Below are 16219 nucleotides of genomic sequence, written 5' to 3' on the forward strand. Positions count from 1 at the left end.
GGATGCCTGGGTGGCTCAGTCGGGCAAGTGTCAGACTCTTGATTTCAGCTCAGGTCATGATCTCATGGCTCCTCAGATCAAGCCCTGTGTCTGGCTTGCGCTGACAGTGCAGAGCCTGCTTGGGATTCTCTCTCTCCCTCTCTCTCTGCCCTTCCCCACTCCTGCATACGCTCTCAAAATAACCATCAAAAAAAAAAAAAAAATTATGGGGCGCCTGAGTGGCTCAGTTGGCTGAGCGCCCGGCTTTGGCTCAGGTCATGACCTCACGGTTTGTGAGTTCAAGCCCCGCATTGGGCTCTGTGCTGATAGCTCAGAGCCTAGAGGCTGTTTTGGATTCTGTGTTTCCCTCTCTCTCTCTGCTCCTCTCCTGCTCATGTTCTGTCTCTCTCTCTCTCAAAAATTAATAAACATTAAAATAATAATAATTATAGCAAATAATTTATATAAAGCACTCAGCACAGTGCCTGGCAAAATAAGAAGTCAGCGTTAGCTGTTAATGAACAACTCCCAATCTATTTTACTGAGAATGTTTGAAATCATGAAAGAGAAACATGTAAAACAAATTTCCCTTTTGCTCAGGTGAAAACTTCAAATTACACCCAAAGCATCTAATAGGGAAAAAAAATGTCAATAAAGCCGACAATGCTTTCCACTGGGTCATCTTTATAAAATAAACAAAAGTTTTCACTGATTTCATTACAGCAATTCTTATATAATCAGAGCCCTCAAAACATCTCAAGAGTCTTGATTTAGAAAGATGAGCCATTTTCCTTAAAGCTAGGTCCCATGTAATTTAAGATACTGTAACACAGGTAACTATTTGCTACTAATTCCAAGGGTACCAAAGTCTTTCACCTCTGCCTACAAAACACACCAAGGTTTTTGAACAAAAAATTTAGTTGTACATCCTAGTAGGCTAACTTGCCGCTGTCAAATTCAATATAAAGTGAATAAAAATGCAGAAATACAATGGAAAATCTTACCACATGGAACTTATAATCTTAGGAGAGAAAAAACCCAAACTATTTAAAAAGAGAAAATAAGTGATAAAGATAAGTATTAGAAGATTTCTGAAGACAGTGATGGGATCTAGAAAGCTTCACAGGAAGAGGACAAACTGAGATTTAAGGAACCTAAAGAATTAGGGGCACCTGGGTGGCTATTTGGTTAAGCATCCAACTTCGGCTCAGGTCATGATCTCATAGTTCTTGAGTTTGAGCCCCATACTGGGCTCTCTATTGTCACGGGAGCCTGCTTCAGATCCTCTAGATCCTCTGTCTCCCTTCCTCTCTGCCCCTCTCCTGCTTACTCACTCTCAAAAACAAACATTAGGGGCGCCTGGGTGGCTCAGTCGGTTAAGCTTTCTACTTCAGGTCAGGTCATGAACTTGTGGTTCTTGAGTTTGAGCTCCGCGTCAGGCTCTGTGCTGACAGTTCAGAGCCTGGGGCCTGTTTCGGATTCTGTGTCTCCCTCTCTCTCTGCCCCTCCCCCGGCTCTCTCTCTCTTAAAAATAAACATTAAAAAAAAAAAATTAAAAAAAAAAAAAAAAGAACCCAGAATTAAAAAGAAACCATTAATCCCAGGATGAGCAAAAGAGAGAAAGCAAAATCTACTGTTGTCTCAAGCCAGAATTTAAGTAGAAAATAATGAAATAACACAGCTTTATGTTTAAAAATAGCCTAGGAGCTCCTGGGTGGCTCAGCTGGTTAAGCGCCTGACTTCAGCTCAGGTCACGAAAGTTCGTGAGTTCGAGCCCCACGTCGGGCTCTGTGCTGACAGCTCAGAATCTGGAACCTGCTTCAGATGCTGTGTCTCCCTCTCTGCTCCTCCACAACTCATGCTCTGTCTCCCTCTCTCTCAAAAATAAACATTAAAAAAAATTTTTTTAGAGATGTCCTAAATTTTGCTAACCTATTCATATTTTGTCAAGAGGAACTACAATTTAGAAAATATTTTTGATTTCTATACTAAAGCATTCACCTTAAAAATCATAAAATATGCACAAGAAATAACAACCATGTATTGATGCCAATTCTCTCAATGACCAAATCAATTCCATTGGAAGTTAATTTCTACAGGTCACTAGCAAATCACATACCAGTAACCATCTCTATGATATTCAAGGGCTACTTTTCTTTAGAAGTGCTTCCTAGGTACGGAGAAGATCTAGGTTGTAGTAATACATACACTTTAGTTCAGTGAAGCAGTTTCATCATATGAAGATTTCAAGAGTAAATCAATCTCTACGACTAGAATCTTAATAAAGCCAAACATGAAGTGGGGTCAAGAGTCGAACTAACTGAGTCTCTAGTCTATTAACTGAATCTCTAGAGAGATAGTTATCATTCAAATAATTTAAAGTGTACACTTAGATGACAAATAGCAGATTTAAAAGAAAAAATTATTCTGTGGTAAGATGAGGCTCCTAAATTTTTAAGAGTCAACAAAGGGAATTGGGACTATTCAGAAATGTACATTTCCATTAGTTCAAAATCTTGAGTTCCCTATGATACATAACAGCTTGTAATACTGTATATGTGTAAAACGAGAAAGCTTATAAAACAAAACTAAACTACAGGTAACATAACCTTAAAAAAAAAATAAAGTAACATTATCTTAAAAAAAAAGTTATGGATAAATTTCCTCTCAGTAAGTATGACTCAAAAGGCTGGGTAAGTCTTTAAATTTAAAACTTGAAATTGGCTCTAACTGCCACTTCATCTAGGGTAAGGTACAGTTACAACACTAGGGAAAAAGCCATACTGGCAAAAACAAGATGAATCTGAGCTAATTATGAAAGCCAGAAATGTTTCAAAAAGTAATGTATACAAAATTAACATATATCATCTGTGTCTGTTATTTAACAAGCCTGTATTAATTATGACAAAAATACATTATTCCATTGCAAATACCCACTGCCCATAATACAAAGCCATCTGTCCTCTATTTGCAATCAAAATGGTTAAATAAGGTATAAAGTAGTCAACAAAGTAACAAAAAGAAATCTCCTTGGTCTCCCAAGTGTGTTGATTTATTCTAACACTTACTTAATAGTGGTGGTCATACTCTGTGCTTGCTGCTGAGTGCCATTATTGATTGTGTTGGTATTTTTCAGCTGGTTCATCTGTTGCTGTGTCTGTGTGCCCCCTCCTCCGGGGCCACCACTGGGCTTCACAGGGCCCCTCAGCTGACCATTTTGACTGGAAAGACCCATTATAACAGGGTTCTCTGTTCTGGCCGTGCTCATGCTGTATTAATTGTAAAGGTGTCTCTTTCAAACTTCAAAACTTTTGAAAGTCAGTAGAGAAACTGTAATAACAGTTTATTAGGCTCTCCAAAACGAAGAGATAAATATAAGTCTTGCTCAATATATGAGTCCTTTATTGCAATGCAGGCAAGCACCTGTAAGTCTCTGAACGGTAAGCAGCAGTAACTTGCTCTCATGCACCGAATCAACTTTTTATTTTTTAAAAAGCCCTCTAACAAGGTTGAGTTATGTATCTGAATTCACTCACTTCAATCTGAAACAAAGAGAAAGTTTAATTAGCAAACACAGGAAAGTTAGAAACTTTCCCTTTTAAACAACCCCTTTAGAGGAAATCACTCTATTAAAGAATTAAAAATATAGATCTACTTAGACCAAAACTAACCATGCTACGAGAGACACACAAAGATTAACTGCCTCAAAAACCAGGCCAAATGAGACCAATCTCAAACATCTTAAATTGTCAGTTCAAGGCAACCCAAAGATGATTAGGTAAAAAGACATTGTGATTAAATTAGCATTAGTTGTCAAACGATAATATCTTCCCTTCAGTTTCCTCCCTCATGAATTCTTTAAAAGTCCCTGACACCTCTAAAAGTCAATGATTCATTACACTTAATTGCATTACAACTCAAAGAAGTATCACACAATTTTGCTAATTGTAAAATTAGTAAAATTTACAATATACATCTTAGAACAAGGCAAGACAATGTATTATTTTTCCCCTACTTCTGACAGCAACTGAGAATTCTTGAAATTGAGCTTTTGACTTAACTTTATGCTTTCAGGAAGAAAACCCCACATTTGTGCCTTTATGAATTTCAACCATAGAAGTTGAACTTCATGAAGAAAAATAAATTTTTTTTCTCTTGGGTTTTGCCCTTTAAAACTATAGCTGAAGTAGTCAAGAGATACACGTCTGTATGTCACAATCTTTTGCTTGAGAAAGAGCCAAGAAAATCTTTAGCCAGCTTAATAAAATTTGAATACTAAAAAACTATTAGCCACATACATTGCCAGTAACACTTTTCAAAAAGTATATCCTAACTTGAAATATTTCCTTTGTTATTAAATATACTTATCTATAAAAACACAAAAAGGAAATTGCCTGTTGAAAAAAATGTGGTAAAAACTAATATACACTAGTAACTTTAACCAAACTTTCCAAGAAATCCAGAGTACTAATTAATAGTTGTTTTAAAAAAGAACTGGCCAAACTGCCATTTTTAATTATTTCCCAAATCGAACTCTTATTTTACAATGTAGTAAATAAAACAATTTACAAAGGCCAGAAAATAAAGGACTACTCTCTTGGGTTCTTTTTAAACTCCTTCATATTTCTTACCAAAAATACACCAGCTTATTGATTGGTGTTGATTTTCTGGCCAAACACCAAGGATTCAAAAACAATAGAACTTTTCTAAAAGACAACTGGTTATGTCTTTTTAAAAAATTGTAAATAAAATTGCTGACAAGCAAATCCTGATTATTACATATACAAAGCTGTCTATTCTAAGTCTCTTAGAATCTGATCCCTTATGCAGACCGTGGTTAACAGCATTTCAAGGCATTAAACAGTTTCCTGTATTGACAGGTTTATATTATGATCAACAATATCACCGAGTTCACACAAGACTTGTTCGCTTGCGAAGCAGTTAAGAGGATGAAGAGGGCAGCCTCTAAAGATTAAAAGATATCATTATTGTCCCTCCAGCACGTAAGACCTCCTATCTCCCTAGATCCAAAATGTAACTAGTACTCCCTTCTTTCTTGAACCAAAACCTGCACTGCAGCTTTATGTCTCAGAGAAGGAAATAATCCTCCTACCCCTTCCCAATTTAGCCTTGCAAGTTACATTCTACATTTTCAAAAATACGAACGAAACGTAGACTAGCTGGGAGGAGCCCCTTGCCGAGTTAATTACAGCGCTTCCCAGATTGTAGTTAGCAATTGACAGTTTCACACCCAAAACAGTATCGTCATCTCAGACAAGAGCTTTTGTTTGCAAATGCGGCGCAGTTTCTCTAAGCTTGGTCTGCAAGTTGGAGTGACTGTTTTATTCTGAGGGGAAGAGGGGACCGTGGAAGAGAAAAGGGGGCGAGCGCTAAGGGAAAGAAACAAGCCAGTGATTTGAGCCCCGTAATAGTGGGGCAATAATTTCTCGCTCCCCCCGTACGCCTCCCCCCCCCCCAAATCCTCACACACTTCAAGTGAGCCCCCTGTGACCATCAACACAAAGGGGTTGGGGCCCTGAAATCGCATCTGCGCCACAAGAGCAGGAAACCAACTCCGCGGACAGAAAACAATAGGGATTCCCCCTGTAAGGCCCCAAAGAGAAACCCTTAAAGTCAGAAAGCCCCTCTTTTCCTCCACGACTCGGGGGCTCCACAATCGGTCTCTTGTTACCGACCTACGAGGCCTTATTCCAACCAAACAGCAGCGGGTCCTCTTCCAAAGCGAGCCCTCCGACACTGCATATCCCTGCCGCCCCCTATAGGGCCGCCTCGTACCCTATAACCTCCACCATCCCCCTAAGTCCTTGCCGCCCCTGGGGTCCCACATCCCCTCGACTTCCATAAAGCTCCTCCGCGTACTCCGCCCGCTCCCTCTCCGGACCCCGCCGCGCACGACATTCCCATATTCGACTCCTCTCAGGCGCCCCCACCCCGCACGGCAGCCGTCCGCCGCCCGCCTTCCTCCCCGGGGCCCGGCCAGGCCTCAGGCCTCCGCCTCAGAGCGCCCCCCACGCCAGCCGAGGGGCTTCTCGCGGCCCCGACCGCACCGCTGACCTCGACCCCACCACCTCACCCCACTCCCCGCGGCTCGGGCCCGAGTCCTACCACCGAGGCCACTCCCGCTCGGCACCCTCGGTCCTTTATTGTTGACTCGAAGCTCCCAAAATGGCGGCGGCTCCTTCCTCCTCGGAAACCTCCGCCCGCCCCCACTCGGCCCCTCGCCGCTGCCTCCTCCTCCCGCCCCCGCCCCCGCCCCCGCCCCGCTCCGGGGGCCGCTCCGCAGGGCCGCCCGCGCCCGCCGGCTCTCCGGCCGCCCAGCCCTACCTCCGCCGCTGCCCGCTCTCATGGCGCCGCCAGAGTCGCCGCCCGGGCTGAGCTAACTCGGCTGCTCTGCCCCTCCCCCGCCCGCCCGCCGCCCCCTCCCCCTCGCCTCCCCCTCCCCCTGCCTGTCCGCATGGCGGCGGCCGCGGCCGCGGCTCCTCCTACAGACAAGATGGCGAGAGCTCCGCCACCGCCGCGCCAGCCTCGGAGTCACGGCCTCCAGGCTTCGCGGCCGGAGGAACGCGGGCCGGGGAACCTCCCTGAGGAGAAAATGGACGGCCGTGCTCTCACACAGATGGGGGCCCCGAGGACGGAGACTCGAGGGGGCAATACGGGTTCCTTTCTGAGCGGGAAGCGGGGCTGGCTTTTTCCACAGCTGAGGAGAAACGAGGGGGACACGGTGGCCGGGAAGAGTCCACCCTGTCTTCGCCCCTTGGCAGTGGAAATCGGGGGTTGTGACCAGAGGAGGAGCTGCTTGTTCCTGAGCAAGGACTCGTTCCGAGAACGAGCCGTCCGGGCCGCGGCTGGGGGACAGGAGAGCTGACCTGACGTCCCCCGCGGGCCGCGGAGGCTGCTGCAGGACCGGGGTGTCGCGTCCGAGCCCCTCCGGGCGCGCCTCCATCCAGGAACGCGCGGAACTGGTGGCCCGGAGGTGTCGGCGCGCGCCCGGGAGTGGGGACCGGAAGGGGCACGCGGGATGGGGGCGCGCGGGGGCCCGGGGCTGCGACCTGCCTGGCCCCGGGAGGCCAGGCCGGGAGACGCGGCGGGGGGGGGAGGGGAAGGGAGAGCTGCTGAGGAGTCACTTCTGGTGGAAGTAGGAACCAGAAGGCGGAGGGCGATTCTTCCCCAGGCCTGACTCTCCCTAGGATGCTATTCCAGGATTTGTGCCCATAAATACTTGTCGTGTCCTGATGCGTCGGGAGCGCTATTTTGTCCCAGCTAAAACAAAAATTTGAAGCTGGGAAGCTTCCTAGGTCAAGAGACGAGAAAAACCTGGGTCTCCCCCAGCCGAGAGACAGTACAGGACAGTGGCCAGACCGTGTGCGACAACAGAACTCCGACCCTCCACCTCTGCAGCAACCGGCTTGGGAAGCCAGACCACAGCCTCTGCAGTGACGGGCCCAGAACGAGCAGCGCTTGGTCACTGCCTGCCAGCTTCCCCGGTTTTTGCCCCTGCTTCCAACCCGGGGCCAATCAGAGAAAGCCAAATATGTTCCCCAAACCAATCACAGAACAGCGCCTCTTCCGGTTAGCCTGCCTCCGGCTTCTCAGGCCAACAACCTCCAATCAGAGCACACCTCAAGCCTCCCCGTTTTCCCTGCCTGCCGTTGAGTACCAAACTAAGTGAAGGTGGCCGGCTCCCTCGCTTAGCAAGCAGTGAATAAATAGCCTGTTCTCCTTTGGTCGTCTTTGTTTATTTTCACACAGCCAATGGAAAGGTAGTACAGAAGTGTAAAGAGCCTATTCCTGAGATCACGAAGAAAGTTTCCCTTACAACTTTTTTGTTATAAATTTAAATTTAGAATGTCATCTCCCACCCAGATTTTAAAACATCCACTCATACAAGGGAATAACCCTGCACCTTGTGCCCGTCCTAGAGAGAGGATGGCTAAGTTGTTCCTTTTTTTTTTTTTTTTAATGTTTATTTATTTATTTTGAGAGAGAGGGAGTGGCACAATTGGGGGAGGGACAAAGAGAGGGACACAGAGAGAGAGAGAGCATCCCAAGCAGGCTCAGCTCGGTCAGCGCAAAGCAGGGATGTGGGGGCTGGATCTCAGGAACCAGTGAGATCATGATCTGAGCCCAAACCAAGAGACGGTCGCTTAACGAACTGAGCCACCCAGGTGCCCCTGTTCCTTAATAAAATATTAAAGCGTGAGGCCTTGTTTGCCTCACTGCCTTTCCAAGCAGCAGGAATGTGAAGGGAAGGAGGGCAAAAATAAGTGGGAGGGAGGGGAGCCTAAGAATTTAAAACCGGCCACTGCTTGCTGGTGGGTCTCTTCGCCCAGGCCACTCAAGAAATGAGACCAGGGGCGCCTGGATGGCTCAGTCATTTAAGCCTCTGACTTCAGGTCAGGTCATGATCTCACCGTTCCTGCGTCTGAGCCCCGCATCAGGCTCTGTGCTGACAGCTCAGAGCCTGAAGCCCACTTCAGATTCTGTCTCCCTCTCTCTCTGACCCTATCCTGCTTGCACTCTGTATCTCTCTCAAAACCAAAGAAACATAGAAAGAAAGAAAGAAAGAAAGAAAGAAAGAAAGAAAGAAAGAAAAAGAAATGAGACCAGGCAAAGGAAAAGGTTTTGTGTTCACAAATAAGTGATTACTTTCAAAAGGAGTCTGGCTGAGGTCATGACAAAAAACAAAAGTGAGGAGGGAATATGAAATAGCTGCCCTTTCTCACCTAGGAATCCTGCCAGGGCTAAAACCTTTAATGATTCTGCATAATGTTCTTGTAAGATACTCAGATATCCTTACAACTTACTTATGTCAGCCCTTTGCAGTTTTCTGGTAAGAAGCATAGATGGTGCAGAATTAAGTTACGAGTCCTTGGATCTTCTTCTGGGTTCCATTTCAGTTTTTGGTAGGTCCAGTCTCGCTGTCTCCATATATATATATATATTATATAGAATATATATATTCTCCCCAGTTCAAACAGATTAGTGAAAATGTGACACTTTAGGAATAGAGATGAATTATATGATAATGTACACAGTATCCTTATATTTATAAATTGTATTTAAGGGGCGCCCGGGTGATTCAACTGGTTAAGCAACTAAAACTCTTGATTTCAGCTCAGCATGATCTCACGGTTCATGAGTTCAAGCCCCATGTCAGGCTTTGTGCTGACAGTGTGAAGCCTGCTTGGGATTCTGTCTCTCTCTCTCTCTCTCTCTCTCTCTCTGCTCCTCCCCTGATTGCTCTCTATCTTTCTCTCATAATAAATAAAAATAAACTTAAAAACAATAAAATAAAAATAACACACAAATCCAGTCCTTGGGACTTTTAGTTACTATTGAATATAGTAGTTTGGGTGATCTGAGGTAAATATGGCTTCTGGAGGGTAAGTTGTCCCCAATGAGGTCACTTATTAATTGTAGTAAAGTGCTTCCCAAGATGTCTTGGCCATTTCCATTTGTTTTCCCCATACCCTACTTATTGGCTTGCGAACTATGAAACCGTTAGCTAAAGTGTTAGGCCTGCTTTGTTGGCGGGCTCCTAGAGAACTGGCCTGTAGGAAAGATATTTTTAAAAAGAAAAAGATTCATAAACAAACTTGAGGTTTTCATCATCTCTGTTTAAAACACAGAATTCTTTTTTTTTTTTTTTTTTTTTTTGTAAGTCATGAGCTGCAACTAGAAAATGCTACTTGGAAATTGATCACCATAATGGGTCCTCCCAGCAAATATTCTTTGCCAGTCTCATGTCCTGTCCTCATTTATTTACCTAAAAATACCTAGAAGGGAAAAAAAAAATCCCAGGTTAATTTATACATGATTTCTTTTTTTTTTAATTTTTTTTTTAACGTTTATTTATTTTTGAGACAGAGAGAGACAGAGCATGAACGGGGGAGGGGCAGAGAGAGAGGGAGACACAGAATCAGAAGCATGCTCCAGGCTCTGAGCCATCAGCCCAGAGCCCGATGCAGGGCTCGAACTCACGGACCGTGAGATCGTGACCTGAGCCGAAGTCGGACGCCCAACCGACTGAGCCACCCAGGCGCCCCTATACATGATTTCATTTTGACTTCAATTTAAAATATTTAGAATCTAGAATTCCAAGTAATTTCAACCTGGAAGATATACATCTGTGATGCTCTCTTAAAAACCCCAAATGTTTCCTTTTTCTTTTTAAGTTTATTTGTTTATTGATTTAAGTAATCTTTACACCCATCTTGGGGCCCAAACTCACTACGTGGAGATCAAGAGTCACACGTGCTCCTCCGACTGGGCCAGCCAGGCAACCCCCCCCCCCTTAAAAAAACTCCAAATGTTTTCAACATGCTAAAACAGATTTCATGATTTTAGTTTTCTATAAGTTTTTTTTTTAAGGAAATGTGGCTTTTTTTTTTAACTCAAGCTATTTCATTATTTAGAAGAAAATATGTTTGCCCATACCATAGTCTCGATAAAATGATTATATCACACCTGCCTAAGCTCTGTAGTACAGCATTTTCCCTCTTACATGGTTTGTGGGCTAATATTTTGATTTTCCAAAAGAAGGTTCAACAGATAAAGTTCTTCTCGAAATATGCTCAAGCAACATCTGGTAGTGGCTAACTAAGACTAAAGGCTAATGGGCCCATTTTCTTTGGCCTCGTAGCCGGTAAAAATTGCTTCTTCAGTTTATACACCCGAGGAAAATGAAGCAGTATCAGCCTCCTACATGCTTAGCAAAGATACCCTCAGAGAGGTCCAGGCACCGCATAGACGTTAATGCAAACTAAGCAGATGTCTTTAATCACTGAGAGACCACACCAAGCACATTTTGTTGGGGTAAATGCTTCACTTCCAGGATAAACTTAAGTTGAAAAGTAGGAAAGCAAGATGACAACCAGAGAGGGAAGTGAGTGGGTTAAACACATTTCCCCCAAACGACCAGCTTTAGTTTGCAGAATTCATATTCCCTCTGACAGAAAAAAAATCTCCCCGTTCCCAGGGTACCATAACCAGCTAGCTCAGCTCACCAGGTTTCTTGCGACCTCATCAGGTCCCAACATTTTTTTTTTAATGTTTATTTTTGAGAGAGACAGACAGACAGACAGAGTGTGAGCGGGGAAAGGGAAGAGAGAGAGAGAGAGGGAGACACAGAACCCAAAGCCTGCTAGGCTCTGAGCTGTCAGCACAGAGACCGACGTGGGGCTCGAACCCATGAACCACGAGATCATAACCTGAGCCGAAGTCAGACGCTTCAGTGAGCCACCCAGGTGCCTCAGGTCCCAGCATTGTTTTGGTCATCACCCAGAGAATCCTACCGATTTGTTTTGCCTCTTCGGTTCTCCTAAAATTACTGTGCACCAACAATTTGAACTTATTCACTAATTTGAAAATAATGTGTGGCTGGGCAGACACGAAAATCTGAAAATTCGTTCTTTAGGTATACATTTCATTTGGTCTAATCAGATCAAGAAAGAACCTACACCATCCCCATCTATGATGCGTTGGTCCCCTTGGGTACTTTTTGAATTAGTTCAGGGGCGGTTGGTTGTTGACAGGTGACGTTGATGGGGGTCCATGACGAACTTGTGGGATTGTCATGGTATTAGTATGTGTACCATGCCTCCTTTGTACCCAGGACCTTATAACAAAATTCTATTTCTGAATAACCTTCTCTTACAGGGGTAGCAACATTTGTGACAAGTGTCCCACCCTGATTTCCTAACACTAGTCAATTTGCAGAGCCTTTTATTGGTCTTTGAAAATAGACCGTGATCTTAGGTATGAGCCCTGGGAAGGTATCTTATAGCTAAAGAGTGGGCAATGTCTTCAGCCCTGAGTGCCAAGTTTGGAGTAAGTAACATCTCTGGCTACCAGGACAAGACAACGAACAGGGGGAGAAAACAATATTTCAGTGCAGAAGTCTCCCCAGTGACCTTCTAGCTCTTCATCTGGTTGATGAAATTTAAACATTGCTCTTTATCATGTCAACCATCCCCTACATAACCCTTTAGTGTCTCCTAGATTCTTTTTACCACCTGGAGATATGCCACTGACAGATTGAGACTGCCAATGTGCCCATCCAATTTGGTTTCCCATTCTTCCTCCGATACATCAGGGGCCTTGGTCTCTTGATAGGAGACCCATCCCCTCACTTTTCATTGTTGCCCTTGGAAACCCTCTCATTTTCTTTCCTCTGGGTCTAAGTCCCATTCAGAACCCAGTAGATTGTCACAAGCTCCCGTCCTCCCAAGTTTCCCACTTTGTTGCTCCTGCCCAACCAGAGTTCAGGCTCCAGAGTCAGTCAGATATGGTTTCAAATCCCAGTTCTGACACTTACTAACTCTATACACTTGGGAACGTTTCCTTTTTTTTTTTTTTAATATCTATTTATTTATGTAATTTCTACACCCAACATGGGTTTGAACTCACAACCCTGAGATCAAGAGTCTCATGCTCTTCTGACTGAGCCAGCCAAGTTCCCCTGGGAAACTTCTATGCTTCACCTTCCCATATATGAAGTGGGGATAATGGGAGCCACAGCTGTATAAGAGTAAATGAGAATTTGTATAAATCCCTTATTTTAGTAGTTGGTAGATGGCACTTAAAAAAGTTGCTTGGTATTGCTATTATTATTTTATTAGATTTCGTCTGAATCTATTCTTATTCTATCAGATTAGAGCCTATGGTTGGCCAGTTCAATTCTTTTTCCCCAGTCTCTATCCTCACGCACTTCTTCAGCTTAGCGTCTTACCAACCTCAAACAAGTGCCACGCTCTAATTTCACAGCTTCTGCTCCAGGAATAGTTGGTGCTGGAGAGAGGCGTGTAACCAAGCTGATTGTTGGCTCAACAACAAATTCCTGTTCCCACACCTCAGCTGAGCCCTCTGCAAGCCTCTTACTGGTGGTTCTCAATCACGGCTGTTCATTAGCGTCAACACAGCCACTTTATAAAAACACTGGTGCCTGGGCCCCATCCCAGAGGAATTATATCAGAATCCTTGGGGTTGGGCACCCAGCATCATTTTTTAAGTCTCCCAAGAAGATCCTAATATGCGGTCAAGGATGAGAACCAACCACTCCTCTTAAAGGGTACTTTTTTTTCCCCACAGCAGCATTCCAAATCTGTCCTTCTATCCATAAGCCCACCTTCAAATCAAAGCCTTACCATAGAAGTTTCATTAACTTTCCACCTCCCACATGCAGACTTCTATTTGTTCCTACCTAGGACGATGAAGCATCATGCCTCCTATCTAAGGCTAACATGGCCCTGACATCCATCCTTTTTAAATAAACTATCCCATTGGTTACCACCTTTCCTTTTCTTTTTTCTTTTTTTTTTTTTCTTTATTATTTATTTTTTTTTTAGAGAGAGAGAGAGAGTGTGCCCTAGTGGGGGAGAGGGGCAGAGGGAGAGAATCTTAGGCAGGCTCCACACTAAGCATGGAGCCTACGCAGGGCTTGATCCCAGGACCCGGGACCATGATCCCACCCGAAATCAGGAATCCCAGATGTTCAATAGACTGAGCCTGCCCCTCCTTTACGTTTTTAATATCTCCCTCGCTGCCGGTTCTTCCCCATAACCTGGGTTCATGCCCAACATTTTCTCCCTTCTAAACAACAAACAAAAACAACCTTCTCTCACTCTCATTACCTGCTGAGTGGGAGAGGAGGGAGGAACAAGCATTTACCGAGGGCCTCCTAGGAACAGGCATTATGCTAGGTGACATCCATTCTTGCTCTGGGGTATCACTTCCTTCCACTTCTGCTTCTTCATTATTACCAAACCCCATGAGTGGGAGGCTGGCCCTACTGACCTTGAAGATCACTGCTGGGATGAGACTATTCTTGTGACTTGTTTTTCTTTTGTCGTTGAATTTCTTGATCCTTCTCATCATTCAAGTGTCAGCTTAAATGTTACCTCCTCTGAGATGCCTTAGTCCTCCTCTCCACCCCCGCCTCACTGTTTACCCCTTGAGGTACTGGAAATTATTTTGTTTACATGCCTATTGCCTATGCTGTCCCCTGCAGCAAGCCCAGCTCAAATCCACTTCTGTCCCCGGGCTTCCCTCATTCATCCCAACTGCTCCTTTGTCTTCCTACCACTTCAAGCTCTTTCTTTCCTTTCTTTCTTTCTTTTTAAACTTTCCTTTAAAAAAAATTTTTTTTAACGTTTTTATTTTTGAGAGAGACAGACACAGAACACGAGCGGGGGAAGGACAGAGAGAGAGAGGGAGACACAGAATCCAAAGCAGACCTCAGGCAGGCTCTGAGCTGGCAGCACAGAGCCCGACATGGGGCTCAAACCCACGAGCTGTGAAACCATGACCTGGGCCAAAGCCGGCCGCCCAACCGACTGAGTCACCCAGGCGCCCCTCACTTTAAGCTCTTTCATTCGTAAGGTGATACGACCTGGTTTGTTCAGAACAGTTTGGGTTAATGCTTGGGTTTGTCTTCAGTAATTCTTAATATCCTGTTGATTCTCAAAAGTGGCCCAATAAATTATATAATCACTGTATTTATAGCCCTGTATCAGAGCCATTTGTATTTGTATACATGTCTATTTTCTGAATTCATTGAGGACAGGAACAAAGTCATGTTCATATTTCTTTCACCAATAACACCTAGTAAGGTATTTTGATTTGGGTTTATTTTTTTTTATAAAGTTTATTTACTTATTTATTTATTTAGAGAGCACATGTAGGAGGGGCAGAGAGAGAGAGAGAGAGAGAGACAGACAGAGAATCTCAAGCAGCCTCCGTGCTCAGAAGCTGATGTGGGGCTTGAACTTAGGAATCATGAGATCATGACCTAAGGCAAAATCAAGAGTTGGATGTTAACCGAGGAGCTGCCCAGGTGCCCCTGTTTATTTATTGATTTTTGTAGGCTTCATGCCCAGCATGGAGCCCAACGCAGGGCTTGAACTCATGACCCTGAGCTGAGATCATGAGTCAGAACCCTCAACTGACTGAGCCACCCTGGCGCCCCTGGTATTTTGGGTAAATGTAGTAGAAGCTCAGGAAGTGTTTATTGAATAGGATTGGATGATATGTTAAAATGAGATCATGTATGTGAAGAATGTAACATAATATCTAACACGTAATGTGTTAGGTTAAAAAAAGACTCAACAGATCTTACTTTTCCTTGTTCCACGTGACGCCAAATGTCGTGTCTTCCAAATTCTTTGTTTATAGACACACAATTCAGTCCCCAAGGACACACTGGCTAGTTGTCTTTGATTGAGTTTTTGTGGTCTTATTTCTGATTTTTGCTAAATTGGAAACTCTCCGAAGGCAAGCGTCATGTCTTATAACTCTCCAGTACACATAGCAGAACTATGAACTAATCATCTCTATAAATTGCTTGATATTGACATGCTCGGTACTCACTGGTGCAATTAATTTTCAGGAAAGAGTGAAATGTTGGCAATGGTAGAAAACATTGGGTAGGTGACCACAGTCAGTGACACTAGAATCAAAGATCACTGTCCCTATTTGTGGATGCTCGTCTCTTCTTCCAGCCAGCAAAAGTAGGAGCTTTTGATATCTCCACTCTTAACATTTTCAGGAACTAAAAGAGCACAGGTTCAAATGCTCAAGCAATGTTTATACAAAAGTATAGTGTCTTTTAAAAGTAGGGGAAGAATGAAAACTATGCATAGTGTTGAGATCTGACTTTGGAATAATTAGACCTGGGTTTGAATGCGTAAGCCATTAAGCCATTCAGCCTCCCGAAACCTGTTTTCTCATCTGTATAATCAGGATGATACATCTGCCTCTGGGGTGATTGTAAGAAGAGTGAAGGAGAAACATATGTAAAATGTTTAGCATAGGGCCTGACTCATTGCAAGTCTCAATAAACAACAGCTATTTTTATAGTGCGTAATCTAGGCAGCTTCAAAACCTGTTTCAGTGCTAAAGGTAGGGTGGCTAAAAATATAATTGTTTTCAAATTTTCAGTTACATCTTGTTCCTACTGTCAATGATAAACTATAATTCTTGTTCATTCATTTAACCGTTTATTCTTTTGTGCATTCATTCATTCATTATTCATTCATTTATTCTATGCCAGGTACACAGTAAATGCTTATTAAATGCTGCTGAATGAATAATAGAATAATAAGAAGTAACTTGGGGGAAATTAAGATTGGGGTGGGGGGGGGGCGGAATATGCCCATGCCCTCAATCATATCTCTGGATGATGAAATGCCCTGTGACTAGAACCAAGGCATCACGATGGATG

At 43.9% G+C, this 16219-nt stretch overlaps 1 protein-coding gene across 8 annotated transcripts in view; it reads right to left on the reverse strand.

The window, feature by feature from the left end:
- DDX6 (DEAD-box helicase 6) overlaps positions 1–6990 on the reverse strand; it is a 36250-nt gene extending 29260 nt beyond the window's left edge. The window contains exons 1-2 of one of the 8 annotated variants that reach the window (XM_043579533.1): positions 6867–6990; positions 3048–3521 (exon numbers count right to left, since the gene is read on the reverse strand). In XM_043579533.1, the coding sequence (XP_043435468.1) occupies positions 3048–3247 (200 nt within the window). In that variant the 5' untranslated portion in view covers positions 3248–3521; positions 6867–6990. Of the gene's footprint in view, positions 1–3047; positions 3522–6073; positions 6233–6324; positions 6408–6866 lie in introns of those variants that run through there. The other 7 variants (XM_043579535.1, XM_043579540.1, XM_043579537.1 and 4 more) reach the window with 7 other exon arrangements.
- Positions 6991–16219: the final 9229 nt, after the last annotated feature.

Source organism: Prionailurus bengalensis, chromosome D1, assembly GCF_016509475.1.
Source record: "Prionailurus bengalensis isolate Pbe53 chromosome D1, Fcat_Pben_1.1_paternal_pri, whole genome shotgun sequence".
NCBI classification, from domain to species: domain Eukaryota; kingdom Metazoa; phylum Chordata; class Mammalia; order Carnivora; family Felidae; genus Prionailurus; species Prionailurus bengalensis.